The 15,912-nt window shown below is 42.3% G+C and overlaps 1 protein-coding gene and 1 long non-coding RNA gene across 2 annotated transcripts in view; both read right to left on the reverse strand.

Moving 5' to 3' along the window:
- LOC138962523 (serine-rich adhesin for platelets-like) overlaps nt 1-15,870 on the reverse strand; it is a 72,569-nt gene extending 56,699 nt beyond the window's left edge. Inside the window, exon 1 of the mRNA XM_070334361.1 lies at nt 15,121-15,870. Coding sequence (XP_070190462.1) covers nt 15,121-15,400 — 280 coding nt within the window. The 5' untranslated portion in view covers nt 15,401-15,870. The remainder of the gene's footprint in view (nt 1-15,120) is intronic.
- The window catches only part of LOC138962538 (uncharacterized), a 173,842-nt gene that overhangs the window by 86,913 nt on the left and 71,017 nt on the right, over nt 1-15,912 (reverse strand). The gene's annotated exons all lie outside the window — the stretch shown is intronic.

Genomic DNA, 15,912 nt, shown 5'->3' on the forward strand with positions numbered 1-15,912 from the left:
TGCTGGGTAGGTCATAATCTGTGCTTCCAGGCTGACGCGTGTGTGTGTGTGTGTGTTTGTGTGCGTGCGTGCGCGGTGTGTGTGTGTATCTTTGTGTGCGTGCGCGGTGTGTGTGTGTGTGCGTGCGTGAGTGCGTGTGTGTATGTGGTCTAAAGGTGACAGGAGAAAACGGACATACAAATATGCCTCTCTGAGTCGCGGAGACACAAAAGAAAATGCAAACAATTCAACGTGCTTAAAATGGATACGACCCTCTTCAGGCACACTATATTTAGTTCAGTTAAATCTACCGCTTTGAGCTAGCTATACATTACATTGTACTGCTACTTCAACCTGACACATAAATCAACAGAGTTTAGTGCTGTTGGATAAAACGGTGTCGTTTTACAAATAAGCTGAGTCCTTTGTTGTTAATGGCACAGTGCGCCTCCCGTAAACCATCACAGATACTGTCAGGCTTTTACACACAGTACAAACACCCTTCCATTTGAACGCTCACCAAACGGGAACATCCCAGGTGCCCTACGTAAAGAGCGAGCAATTTTCACAGAATTAATTCTGTGGATTGTGTCAGAGACAATCGGAACGTGGTGCGATTTGGCGCTGGACCTAACTTTTAATATCTAAATAATAAATTGACAGCTTGTTACACAAACATTTTTAAATCATAAAAGAATTCTTTTTTCATCAAGACAAGATCAGTACAATTCGAAGTTTTGAAAGTTTGAAAAAAGAAACGCCCGGAAGCAGGGTCACGCAAGATAGTGGTTCTTGTAGCAGACGACGGTTTATGCCTTCGCCAGTTCCTCTGAACAGTCAAAAGCCATCGCGAGAATTCTTGTGAACCACAGCCGTTTGTTTCGTGCATAGTCAGAGGTACATAATAACGTGCTATTGCAGATAAGCTCACCGCGAGTCGCATTCAAATTACTAACTGACGACTGCATTGTGAAACAAGTCGCGTAAGGCGAAAATACAACATTTAGTCAAGCTCAGTCGAACTCACATAATGAAACTGAACGCATTGCATTTTTTCCGCAAGACCGTACACTCGTAGCATCGTCTGTCCACCGCTCGTGGCAAAGGCAGTGAAATTAACAATCCAGAAAAGCGCGGTAGCGGTTGCGCTGAGGAGGATAGCACGCTTTTCTATATCTCTATTCTGTTTAACTCTCTGAACGTGTTTTTAATCCAAACATATCATATCTATATGTTTTTGGAATCAAGAACGGACAAGGAATAAGATGAAATTGTTTTTAAATCGATTTCGAAATTTTAATTTTAATAATAATTTTTCTATTTTTAATTTTCAGAGCTTGTTTTTAATCCGAATATAACATATTTATATGTTTTTGGAATTAAAAAATGATGAAGAATACGATAAACGTAATTTTGGATCGTTTTATAAAAAACACACATTTTAATTACAATTTTCAGATTTTTAATGACCAAAGTCATTAATTAATTTTTAAGCCTTCAAGCTGAAATGCAATACCAAAGTCCGGCCTTTGTCGAAGATTGCTTTGCCAAAATTTCAATCAATTTGATTGAAAAATGAGGGTGTGACAGTGCCGCCTCAACTTTTACAAAATGCCGGATATGACGTCATCAAAGACATTTATCGAAAAAATGAAAAAAAACGTCTGGGGATATCATACCCAGGAACTCTCATGAAAAATTTCATGAAGATCGGTCCAGCAGTTTACTCTGAATCGCTCTACACACACACACACACACACACACACACATACACCACGACCCTCGTCTCGATTCCCCCCTCTATGTTAAAACATTTAGTCAAAACTTAACTAAATGTAAAAAGGAAACTGGATCACACGGGTTTACGATGGCTCAGGGGTAAGATAAACCACGCAAAAATAAATTCTTTGGAAATTGCTCGCTCTTTACGGAGGGCACCTAGGATGTTCTCAAGTGGTGAGTGTTTAAATGAAAGGGTGTTTGTACAGTGTGTATCTGTGATGGTGTACGGGAGGATTACTGTGCCTTTAATCCTGTGGCTATACCATATGTTCTGTTCTCTGCCTTCAAATGCCACACTAAGCAATATAGGCTACAACTGAACACGAAAAGAGGAACAAATACCAAACACTTTTATTTTTTAAAGTGGAGTTACTTGTTACTATATATATACGTGAACCTATGTTTTGTGTTTTATGTTTAATGTGTGTTGTCCTATGAAGTTTTTCGTTATAATCGTTTACAGGCGGCATGGTGTGCCGAAGAAAATTTTCAAATTTTATGTAATATACTAATGGACAAAAAAGTGAGCACTGTTATTGTTATTATTATTGTTATTGAGAACAATCTTTGTCTGGATGGAAGACAATCTTGGCGAACTTGGTGGCCTCTCTCTCTCTGATTTTCCATACTCCACTTTTCATAGCCAAGACTCTCTCAGCCTTTTCCTGTCAACTTATCGAATGACTCACCCTCTGTGCAGAAAGACAGAGTAACAAGAGGAAGAGAAAGTGGTCCAATTCACTTTTAAAGAACATGCTCACACAAAAACGACTGTGGTCGAAATCTCCCTCGACGTCAAAACCGTCGTTTTCAGCATGATGAATGGAGATCCCGTTCAAAACCGTTTGTCCTCCTCGTTTGACAAATATCCTGCTCAAACGCCTCCAATGGGCCCTCAGGTCAAGTTAAAATGGATGAAGTGCTAACGGTTATGACACTAATCGCTCATATACTGAAAGAAAGACTGGCAAGTACAAAAACAAGACAGAAAGAAAGACTGGCAAGTACAAAAACAAGACAGAAAGAAAGACTGGCAAGTACAAAAACAAGACAGAAAGAAAGACTGGCAAGTACAAAAACAAGACAGAAAGAAAGACTGGCAAGTACAAAAACAAGACAGAAAGAAAGACTGGCAAGTACAAAAACAAGACAGAAAGAAAGACTGGCAAGTACAAAAACAAGACAGAAAGACAGGAATGAAGACAGAATGGATGAAAAGAAAGAAAAAGGAAAAAGTACCGAGCTAAAAAGGGAACAGAATAGGAAGAAAGAAAAGAAACCGAGACAAGTAGACAGAAAAAAGGAAAGAAAGAATGAATGAATGAAAAGAAAACAGATGAGAGAAATAAGAGGCTAGCACAATAACTTGTCTCCCCCACAACATCATACAACACAAATCAGTCAATGATCCAGGTGCACTAAGCGTCGTCCCGCACCAAGCACTAACACACGCACTGACGAGAAAACCGCAAACGCCGGTACAAAACACACAAAATCAATAAACGGGTCTTTTCACGAACTGTTCGCTTTCATGTTGCGCGACACATGCGCACAGGTGCGACAGACGTCAGCTTTGTAGCCCTTAATCGTCTTTGGGCCGCAGAACAAAGAGCAATTTGGCGTCGTTTGGGAACTAAAGATGAAAATGTGCATGTTGAACTGCAGATACTTTGACAATTATGCCAGCAAGGAGAAGACAAAGAGCTCTTTCGTCAAGATCGCGTTTGAGTCCAAACCGCTTTTCCTAATGGCCAATAAAAAAAAGAAAAAACATGCTGAATCGATTCGGGAGCTCACAATAGAAAAGAGAAAATCATTGCTTGGATAATCTGAATGTTCGAGGTCGTTGAAATAAGAGTGACATTGTAAAGTTATTCCAGTGTAAATGTTGCAAATGTCAATCAGGGCAGGACTAGGGGGGGGGGTTTACAGGGGTTGCGCACCCCCTCCCCCCCCCCCCCCTGGCTTAAGCATGTACCTCCCAAACGCTTTTTTTTGGTGGGGGAGGGGGGGGGTTGCATCTGGATCATCATGAAATCCGAGGAGAAATCGCACCTCTCACCCCCTCAAAAAGAATCTACCATTTTCGTTCAAGGAGAGGCTTCCTTTCCCTCCAGAAACATCAAAAACGGTTTGACAGCTTCACCCCCATCTGTAACCCCCCCCCCCCCCCTGATAGTTACCTAGTCCGGCCCTTGTCAACTTCAATGTTGTTAATAATGAATCAGAGTAGTGTAAATCTTGTATGTCCATGAGCAGGCGAGTACTGGATTGGTACCTGTATTGCGAATGATCAATGATATTTCAGCTCTTCAGAGTGAATTCTGCTTTGCGTTTCAATTAGTTTCTCCCGCTTTTTCTTGTTCAAGTTGTTGTGATATTTCCGCCCTGTTAAACCCCCGTTCTCATTTGTTTTTGAGAACATCTTTTAAACAACGCAGCAGCACATCAGTGGGTACATACTACCAACACTCTTCTCTGTCTTACATACCCTGCCACGTAGTCTTTTCACCTTTAAAATCCCTTCTTCAATCAGCAAGTCTAATGAGACGGTCAGCAAAGCAGCAGATAACACCCTGGTCGTCGGTCATGACACTAGAGACGGTTCGAGTAGCACGCTTGAATTCCAAAGCAAATGAAAAACAAGCACGTGACCTTAACGGGTCCAACGTATCTCATGATTCTTGACATAACTGGAAGAGATTGGTGTTTGTTTGTTTGTTTATTTGTTGCTTTACGTCCAGCCGACTACGCAGAGCCATATCAGGACGAGGAAGGGGGGGATGAAGGGGGCCACTTGTCAAGCGATTCCTGTTTACAAATGCACTAACCCATTACTTGTGTCCCAGCAGGCTTTAGTAAAACTAAATTAATACCTACTGGAAGATTACCAGTTTCCAGTATGTTAAAATAGGCTTAACCTATCTACTGCTGGACTTACATCAGAACACTAACAGATTAAACTATACATGAATCGCGAGACAAGCGGCAAGAGAAGAGATTTTTGGAAAAAATACAGGTGAATGAGCAAGAAGGCAGAAAAAAGAAAAGAATTCATGAAGAAAAAGAGAGCATGACAGGAAAGAGGAACCAAAAATCTACCTGACAGCAAACTAGAAAGCTCCTGCGGTTCCAAAAACAGGAGGGGCCTTTAATTTCATAACCGCAGTGCCCCACTGCGGGAAGAGATTGGTGTGACGATCGAGTGTGTGGGTATCGGGGGGAGGTTACGAGTCGAAAGTAAATGCAGTCAAAACATCCTATTTCAAAAGTCAGGCTTCTGTTTTGTTTCTGTCATGTTCACGTGACTAGTTAAACGTCCGTCGTGTCGTGACAGTGCTGAACGAAACCCCTTCACGGCAGGCTAATCGGCAGGTAGTCTGAACTAACACGGTGACTGCGCCCAGCAGGTAAGATGAGTGACAGGACTGACCGTTATAACACCTGAACATAGCAGTCAGGTCAGTTCAGTGTGTGGCGTAACGGTCACTTTATGACATGATAAGGCACTAACTGTTTGCGGGAGGTGACATGTGGCCTTTGACTTCTGAGTAAAATCGCCCCCACACCACTCGCCTAAGACCCGTTCAAAGGGTCACTTCAGTGATTTGCCCTGGGCAATGATTTTATCTCCTCGTTCGACATTTTCTTGTGGAGCATGCAATGTTGCCTTTGCCGCGATACATCGTTAAATATAAATAAAGTTCGTGTGGCCACGTCTACAGTTTTGCATGCAAAATGTTTGAAATATACGTTTAAACGTATATATTGCGTGACATAACAACACGCACTTGTTGTATACTATCACTTCACTGGAGCTGGGGTTTAGCAAGCGCTAGAAATCCGGTAACGCATGCATTTTCAAGTCACCGTAGTTTAACTATAGAATAGTGGTTGACTCTATAGCGGAATTGTGGAGAGGACTTTACAGTGGATATGCCAGAAGAGGCCTTGGTGGAAGGGTGGCGGGATGGTAGAAGATGGCTTTCGTCAAGAGAAACAAGATATATATATATAGAGAGAGAGAGATGACATTTACGCAAACATCGATAATGCACCACAACAACAGAAGCCCCCATCATTAACCATTGTCCCATTTCCCCTTTCTCCGCCCCGCAGCAAAATCCTTGACCAGCGAAATTGTCTTTTGTGAGCGCTGTGACACCAGACGGCCATGACAGTTGTTACGAATGTAACGTATACCGGACACGGACTGTGGAGACAACAACATAGCGCTCTACATATTCTGCCTGACACAGACACATCACGGAGGACAAAATGGCAAATTATAATTCGCGAATGAGCTCTTGATTAGTGTGCACCACTTGTCCACTAAGGCCTCTAAAAGGACATGAAATTCGGCAGATCCGCGTCGTGGATGAGTTCGAGATGTTAGTCAAGAAATCTTCGTTTTCAGATGGGTTCAAATGAGAAACAGTAGCGCTGGTACTGTACGCATTACGGCCACACTACCTCACACATGAGATACATTGATCGTCATGAAAGATAGGAAAGAGATCTTCAGTCAACCCAGGTGACCTTCATTTGTTGCTGAGGTCAAATGATAAAGTTCACAAGCTTCGGTTATAGTACAGAACAATCCATAGACATCAGCGGCACTAATACTGATGGACGGAAGACATATTCGGGAAAGTGTTGGCGAGTTGCTGATGGGATCAAATGAAGACACGACATCAGTGTCAGCTCTACGAGACCAGTCCAGAGGCAACAGTTACACTAATATTGATGGAAGGTGGAGGTTAGCCGGTAATGCGGGTAACAATTAATTATTAGGGCTTGCTAGATGAGACTCTTAAAACACTAGCATCAGTCTGCAGGGACCAGTGACACTAACACTGATGGAAGATGGAGGTACTTTTCTTACGTGTGACACCTCTCGGTCAAATCAATAGCACATGTCTAGAAGCTAGAGTTGTCTGATCAGAAGAACACGCCCATTATCTGTCTATGTGTTTGTCTGTGTGTCTCGTGTCTAGTTAAAGGATTTGGTTTGAGGCCATTAGAGCCCAGTGTGGTCTGAACGAGAGCAAGACGCGAACATCATTCTGTCTACCTGTCTGTGGTTGTCATTTTCTATATTGGCAGGCGCAAATCTGCAAACATCTAAAAACGATACATGCATCACACCAATATCTGTTGAACGTTGACTGAGATAACAAAATAATCAACACGATAAACAAATATTGCTGGCCAAAGCCGCCACTAAGCTGCACTGTGTCGTGTTGTGATTTTTACACGCTAAATGCTTCTGCAGCGCAGCGATTAGAAAAATGAGTTGAATGTGCAACAAAGGACATGGTGATATGACAGCCAACAACACTGATACAAATAAATACGCTTATCAGTGCCCATATCATGACAAAGATGACAACAGAATTGTCCCCCTTTATCGTACAGAGAGGGTAATAATTCGCCTTATCACTAGCAGTACTAACATGGTGGGTGAGCCACAGTTCATTACACCCCCGGTATAGGGGTGTGTATAGGATTCGGTCGATGTGTTTGTTTGTTTGTTTGTGTGTTTGTGTTCGCATATAGATCTCAAGAATGAACGGACCGATCGTCACCAAACTTGGTGAACAGGTTCTATACATTCCTGAGACGGTCCTTACAAAAATTGGGACCAGTCAAACACACGGTTAGGGAGTTATTGGTGGATTAAGATTCTACAAGGACTTATAGAGGGACATATTAATGGTCAAAGGGAAATAACCTTCTCAGTTGGTGGCAGTGAGAATGGTAAGGACGGGGGTGTTTTTCCTACCTCGGAGGAATTTCTTGTTTTTTATTTGCAACGAACTCTCAATGGTCTTGCAAGCCAAAGCCGCCATGCATCCTACTCGAAGACATTCAAATTTGAAGTTAAACTGCGTTACGTGCTCGTGATCGAAAGGTTCTTCTCAGCGATATAAATCAGTGCGACTGAATGATCTAGCCGGTCTAGCAAGCTAAAATAAGAAAATAAGTGTTTAGTTGTCAAATATAGCACCACTGGTCAAGTTGCCCAATTGTCCGTGTCGTCCAAGTGTCTAGAATGCATTACCACATACATATGTACATAATAATAATAATAATAATAATAATAATAATAATAATAATAATAATAATAATAATAATAATAATAATAATAATAATAATAATAGAACATTCATCTACAGCGCTGATCACCGCCAGATAACAGTCTCATGGCGCTTTAATGTGTCAACTATCAACACATGATGTACTTGTCTGCTAACTTGTCTGAAAGGCGATCAAATCTGGAGCGTGTGCAGCTGGTGTACATATTTTACCTACAGATCACCGTGAAGTGTCGAGGACAGCTGCTGACGACAACGTACAGTTGTGGAGTGGAGGTAGCGGGGTGCATGTATACATGTGCAAGTTACAGATTTAACAAATTTGTACATGCACAAGAAGCCCCCCCCCCCCCCCCCCCCCCCCCCCACCGACTCTATTGTTTTCTAGTGTCCTGAAATATCAGGATTCTCTTGGAGTTTGCAGTACAGTGCACACACACGATCACCCCCCTCCCCCCTCATGGCTGCACTTTGTTTCATATGATTGATTGACAGGGGCGTGGTAGGCACATCCATTATATGATAACATGCCGCACACAATTCATCGATTCGCTTGTTGCGTTCAGTCTGCTTTGCCAACTGTTCGAAAAATGATAGCTGAATGACATAGTTACAACAATAACAACAAAACATACTCCCACTCTCATACTGTAACATGCCCCTTCTCCAGACAATCTCTCCCCCATTTACTCGTAGAGTGCTATTAACAGCTATTGTGTTTTCAGCGTAGCAATAGGGCCCGATATTTAGACGAGACAAGTATAATGCCGACGAGTCGAAGACGAGTCGCATTATACTTGTTCGAGTCTAAATATCGGACCCTATTGCTACGCTGAAAACACAATAGCGTTTATATAGCTATTCTGACATTAAATTCTGTGTTAGAATCATGTTTTTGTCAGCGACAAGTACCAGAATGGTCCATGTCGTTGATTGCAGACGACGGTTCCCTTTCCGCATGAAGCCACGGAAATAACCGAACATTGAAAAACCCACGGACATGTATTACGGAGAAAACTCGAGATAACCGGATGCTTAGCATTACGTCAATATGTTAGGAATCAAATGACGTCATGACGTATCATGCTTGCCTACGTAGATTGTATGTTCGAAAGTCTGACTTCTGTTGGGAATTCGCGTGGTGAAGACAGCGGTAAATCTGTAGATGATAAGAGAACAAGGATTGTCTCAGAAGAAACGACGAAATGTTTCAGACCGGTAACTTCATTTCAACATTGCACTATACAATGGACGTTCTATGTGACAGGAGAGTTTGCTGATTTTGTGTTAAACATTGGAGAGATCGTCTGCTAGAATCCGAGATAGGTCGCTTCAGATTGCAGCTTCTGGAAATTTGCAAGGTTTGTTGCCTGTTAAAGAACTGGATTTTACACGTAATGTAGGGCCTATGTCATGTACAGTAAGCAACAACAAAAACACACACAAAGCAAATGGCATCGTCTGTCGACTAGTCACAGAGTGACAGAAACAAACCTGGCGAGGTATGCGTGTACTTTATACACGTGGAAGAAACCGGAACCACGCGTCTTTGTTATTGCCGATATCGTTTGGATATCGGCAAAAATGGCCAACTTTTGTATCGTTATGCTTTGATGATCGGAAAAGGGATGTGTGAGACCATCCAATCACAGCCCCCGAATTCCCCCACGTGTCCATCAGAATAGCTATATATATATATATCCTTTTGATGTTCCTGACATACGAATCGTGGGAAGTCTAAAGCAGCCCTAAAACGTCTGATGACAATCACATATAATGCTTCCACTGTCAGGTCTTCCCGGGCATGCATTCAAGTTCGCATGCTGACTCCACAAGAAATAAAAGTCAATCAAGATCTGCTCCGATAAAGAATAGAAGTAATCGATAACCCAGACCCATTCAACGTAGTCGTAATGCGAGTCTGAAACGGTAGTGACCGCGAGTTGACCAGGTATAAGATAGTCCAACAGCAAAGGGGCGGAGCGGAGCAGGCTTAAATGAGCCTCAGTGCACCCATTAACGGCTGATCAATACGCCAAATGGTCCTGCTGGCTATGGTAATCACGTCATGCGTGGCCCACATCTGTGGCCTTCTGTCTGCCTCTCTTCTGCTTTCTGTCTGGACTGATTGCCGTTACTGTGTGCATGTGACACAGCCACATGGTCATTGACATTGTTTGTATGTGACACAAAAGTATGGTCAGTATATATCATTCTGTGACACAACTCGGCAATGCACGCCAGTCATGAAGTCTAAGCCGACTAGTGTTAATGTTTGCATCATGCATGTGACACAGCCTCGTGGCCAACGTTTGTACGTGACACAATCACATGGTCATTGTTTGACATGATACAACACAGCAAGGCCATTGATACTGTTTGTGACACAACTGGTCAATGCAAGTCAGTCATTGAGTAGTGCTAGCGTTGTCCATGGGTCAAGCGTTTCCGAGGCAACGCCGCTCGAGTCCAAACGGTGTAATATTTTTGACTGATTGATTTCACGTTGCCGACGACTGAACATTACTACTTCATAATCTGAGTATTTGCGGAGCTGGCAATAAGATCGCGATGGAAACAAGACCTACAGATGCACACACATCAATAGGCTTGGTTAGTTGGTATGAAAACTTCAAACGGGGAAACTGAGGTCAAAATGTCGCGGCAATGTGAGGTGCATTTACAAAGTTTAGTTCTCAAAACTGTTATGGAAAGTGATCACGCCGCATAGAAGAATAGATGAATAAATGGATGTTTGAATGAATTAATGAAATAAGAGGGGGGGGGAGGGGCAAGGTGGGGGATTACGAGGTGCCAAGTTTCATATATATTTATTTCCAAGAGCTATACAACATTAATCACGAACACCCTCACCGCACGATGGAGGTTTGGTTTCCAGGGTACAAACGAACATCGTGCCTCCCTGGGACAAGCCCATCCGGTGGCAATGCAAACAATGCGCAACCCTCCTATCCATCCGAGTTCGTCCCCAGAAAAGACCCCCCTGTTTTCAAGTGGATGGGAAATATAATTCAGGTAATCTTGTTGAAGCGTAATTCCGCTTTATTCCGGACTGTAATCCTTTCTTCCTGTGTTCTACCCGCTTTCCAAACTGGCCAGGGTGCTTTTTGATTACAACATCCTGCTCGTGATCGATGACAACGATTGATTGTGTTTCCGTTGGAGTTCCACGACTTGGGACTGACATCGGACGCCCTTTTCAAGCTTCCAATATCCTCTCACACCCCCCCCCCCCCCCCAACATCCATGATCGCCTGAGAGAGAGAGAGAGAGAGAGAGAGAGAGAGAGTGTGTGTGGTCAATATCGGTCTGCTTGGTTGGTTTTCCTCTATCCATTTCCAATACTCAGTTTCGGCCACGGCCACGATGACAGACTGACAGGACCGTGATAAACCTGGCAACAACTCAAAGACTCGGTGTTTTGCTGAACAAAGACTTTGACATTTCAAAGTTATACTGATTGACAGCTGTCATCTCTTCCCCTTGGGAGGTGAAAGACTGTCAGTTTTAATGATCGCACCGTTACAAAATATCAGCGGTGTTTTCGGTTGCCACGACAACGGATGCTTTATTCAAAACGACTGCCTGATGTAAAGCGATTACTCCACATGTTTGACAGTACCTGCAGAAATACCTCAGACAAGACAAAATAGTATCCGGGTCAGTTTTTTTTCTGTTTAAACCGATTTTGATTTGCCGCACTGGCCTTGTTTAGGTGCACCAACAAAAAGGAGCATGCGCTTATCACACTAGGCCTTTCAGTCGAAAAAAACCAAATAACTTGGATAAGCTGCATTATCTGTAGCTAAATCAAGTTAAAACTAGAATGAGTGTAAACAGCTGAGTCTTGTGTGCTGTACAAATAAGAATGTGTTTTTTAAATTCTTGCAAGACATCCATTTTCTCCAGCTGGTCACTCTCTCTCCCTCTCTCCCTCCCTCTCTCCCTCTCTCTCTCTCTCCCTCTCTCACACACAAACACACACACACACCCACACTTGTATTATCCAATCGATTTTTATTCAGCGTTCACTTCAACATTATCGTTATTTCAGCCACCACACTTCTCATTCATTTCTGTCAAAATTCAACCGTTCAATTTCTTCCTGTCATATATATATACAAACAGTGTTTGTTCACATTCACAGCAATTTTATAGCCCCTATTACCATAAACAAATCTGGTGACCCGAAACAGCTGAACTGTGCAACATTTATTCAGTATGGCCTGTTCTCTATGTCGAGGTGAATTCCTTTCCTTCACAGCTCTAACAAAGCACACCCTCTTCAAAACGAACGTGAAATCCAAGCGAGTGTGGAAAACGCAGTGAAAAGGAGAAGCTCACACAGGCCAAAGGGATGTCACGAAGGTAATAAATTATATGCGTTTCCTGATAATACAGGACACGATTCGAAGCGGAAAAGGTAAGGAATTTACCTCGACATAGAGAACAGGCGATACTGAATAAATCATTAAATGTCGGTTTTACCATGTGACGTTGTGTTTCCTGCTACCTGGGTATCAAATAAGGTATGAGCGACTGGTGTGCTAAGCTTCAGTAGCCGACTGACTAAATCATAATGGGGTCTTGTCACAGGGAAAGACTTCGGTCAAAAATTAATATTACTGATTCTAGGTATGCATTCCACGTATCTCCAGTAACTCAATAACAGACCAACACCATTCAATTCCAACCAAACACGGTAACACCGGATTCTCATTCGCAATCTGAACCTCTCCTCACTGTTGTCAAGACGCTGATTTGAGTGTGAACATTTGGTAGTTGCAGTTGGCAATATTTCCAATGTTTCCAGTTCTAGCGCGAAATTGGAATTCCAATGTCAAACATTCTGACAGCAGGCCAGCTGTGGCAACAGCCATATCAGTCACCTCGACAGTGTGTGGCATCCATAACACTGTTCCAAACAAATGACACTGAAAACCGGTAACAGTATTGCGATTAACACAGCTAGGGGAGTACTGTGAATCTGTGTCAGATATATGCAAATTATTTCAGAACATTTAGTGCATCAGATCACCTGTTCTTATAGTTAACTTTACAACTTGTGACACAACTACTGACGTTGTGGCATTGGCCACTGGCACTGCAATCAAGAAATAATTAATTAGAGAAAATTGTCTGTTTCATGATCCCAACAGGTCTACTTTGATTTCTGATTCTCACCATCCTCCTCATCATGGCAATGTGTTTTAGGCCAAAAAGAAAAATATGTCTGTTTCCGGTAACCCGAACGACCCTATTTTTAAGCGCCGACCCTAAAGGGTTTTTTCGCTTTTCGCACACACACAAAAACAAAAAAATGAAGTCAAGTATACTTTATTTAGTTTCAATATATATATCTAGGTCAAAAACATGTGCTAAATAATTGTAAGTAAACTAAGGACGCGTTTAAAAAAAAAACACGTAAAAAGACGTTAACAAAACGTAAGAAAAAGGAAAGAAAAAACAAATCCGACTGACCGACCGACCCTATTGTTTTTCGGCGATGTTACCGAAAACAGACATATTTTTCTTTTTGGCCTTATGTAAATAAATTGAAACATAATAATAAAAAGGTTGTGCGCAATGATCACATCAAATTATATGTCAACACATATGACTATCATTTATTACAGAAAACTTGTGGGAGGATACTGGGGAAGGGGGGGGGGGGGATGAAGACAGATTTTGTTAACAAACAAGAAAGTGGGGGGGGGGGGGGGGGGGGGGGAAAGTTGGGGTGGAGATTGAGGAGGATAGAACAGTTATCATTATTAAAGAATTAAAAGAATTATGTGGAAGATACAGCAAATGAAGCAGACTGATCGGACAACTACTGTTCTGGAAACGAATTTGTACATGAATACATGCAACACTCAAATTAACACCCACACCCACCGGCCGGGGGGGGGGGGGGGGTGGGGTGGAGAGAGAGAGAGAGAGAGAGAGAGAGAGAGAGAGAGAGAGAGAGAGAGAGAGAGAGAGAGAGAGAGAGAGAGAGAATTGAATTTAATAGAAATTCATTTATCGACGGTGACAGAATAAGCAATGTATACATGCTTTTTTCATCCGACCCTTGCCCATTGAGGGGTAACACAATAACAAGAAAAAATTGAAGTTAAGTTAACTACAGTACACATTACATAATTAACATGTTGAGCAATCAATAAGACATTTCAAGATGCCTTTAGATTCTTTAGCTATGTTTGAAAATTATTACAAAGAAATGTTTATTTATATATATATATGAATATGAAACAAAAAGGAAAAAAAATAAAAATTAAAAACATTTCCTTTGTGCATTATATAGAATCATGTTTTTCAATACAATCAGAAAGTACAGTGATATTTTGACAGATGATTGATAATATTTTTTGTAAGTTTTGCAAGAGAAATAATATGTAATGTTCATTGAATGATTTTTCATGGATTTGTCATTTAATTGTATTATTAGGAATGGAGTTCCATATAAGTGCGCCAGAATATGATAGACTGGACTTGTACAAGTCAATTCTTGGAGTTGGGGTAAATAATTTGTTACATTTTCTATAATTAATCATTTTGAAATTCGAGACAATGAGTGTAGGTGCATTCCCTGACATAATTCTATACATCATCACACCTTTGTTATAGGCAAATCTTAATTTGATAGGCAGAATTTGCAATCGTTTATAATCAGACATGGAAAGAGATGTATTTTTTAAAAGAATTAATTTAACAGCTTGTCTATGTAAACTGCTCAAATGTTTCAAAGTCTGTGCACTTGCAGAGTCCCACACTGTGGAAGCATAGTCAATACCTGACTGAATATGTGCCTGAAAAAACAGTTTTCTTGTGAGAAAGTCTAGAAAGTGATTGATTTTTGATAATTAATTTTTTTTTCCGATGTGTTTTTACAAAGTGTATCTACCTGTTTTGACCAAGACAGGTTATTTATATCAATGGTTATTCCCAAGACTTTATGGCTATCAACTTCAGTAACATCTTGAATTTGTATTTGCAATGTCGAAAATCCAGATGTTAGGTTTTGTCTTTCTGGCCTCGTAGTTTTTTGCATTTAGTTTTACATGTATTTGGAGTCAGTGACATTATGGAGAGAGAGAGAGAGAGAGAGAGATGGAGAGATGGAGAGATGGAGAGAGAGAGAGAGAGAGAGAGAGAGAGAGAGAGAGAGAGAGAGAGAGAGAGAGAGAGAGAGAGAGAGAGAGAGAGAGCTTTTGCTGTGACTGACGGTACTCACGTATGGGAACTTTCTTGGAGTCGAGGAGCCCCACCCCTTCCTTGATCCTCTTCACCCTGTGTATAATCCTCTCGGTCTTCTCGAACACCTTCTGGCACTCGTCGGCCAGGTCACAGAACAGGTCATCCGCGTGTCTCACCAGGCTGGCCAGCTGGACCAGGGCCCCCAACACCGCGTTCTGCGTGATCGCTACCCCCACCGTGTCCTCCCCACTCTCGTCCTCCCGTAACTGTCGCCGGCCAAGGTGAGTGGGTTCGATGTTTCTCAGTGCTAGAGGCATGCTGACTGCTGCGCTGGGCCGATGGCGGCACTTTTCACATGCTGGATGTCACACGAACGAAAGTAATCCTGTTTATCCACGGTGGTCACTTTTCTGGGACGATCAGCCTAGCTCCATGAACTGGACGCCCGTAGAAGTATCGGCCATGATCAACAAGAGTTTACGATCCCAAGCGGTAGCGGCGACACTGCCAACAAGACTGACACTACACTGTTCGCGTCGCCGAACTGAAAACTGGCAGGCCTCACGCGACACAAGCCTTCCCCGTCAAGGTAAAACGGCTGTTCTCTCAATCGCGCTACCCTCCCTCCGGTTGGGAATGTCGCGAGGTCAATGGTTGTCCATTCGAAGGCGAGTTTTCTCACGCGAGGTCACTGAGCCGTGACGAAGAGGTGGGAGCCGCCCCCACGCTTTAGTTAGGTGTCGGCGTAAGTTTATTTAGTTTTGGTGGCGAGTAAGTTACCTGACGACACCTGGAGAGCGGTGTTTACCTGTTCAAGGTGCGAGTGGGT

The sequence above is a fragment of the Littorina saxatilis genome, linkage group LG3 (genome assembly GCF_037325665.1).
Source record: "Littorina saxatilis isolate snail1 linkage group LG3, US_GU_Lsax_2.0, whole genome shotgun sequence".
NCBI classification, from domain to species: domain Eukaryota; kingdom Metazoa; phylum Mollusca; class Gastropoda; order Littorinimorpha; family Littorinidae; genus Littorina; species Littorina saxatilis.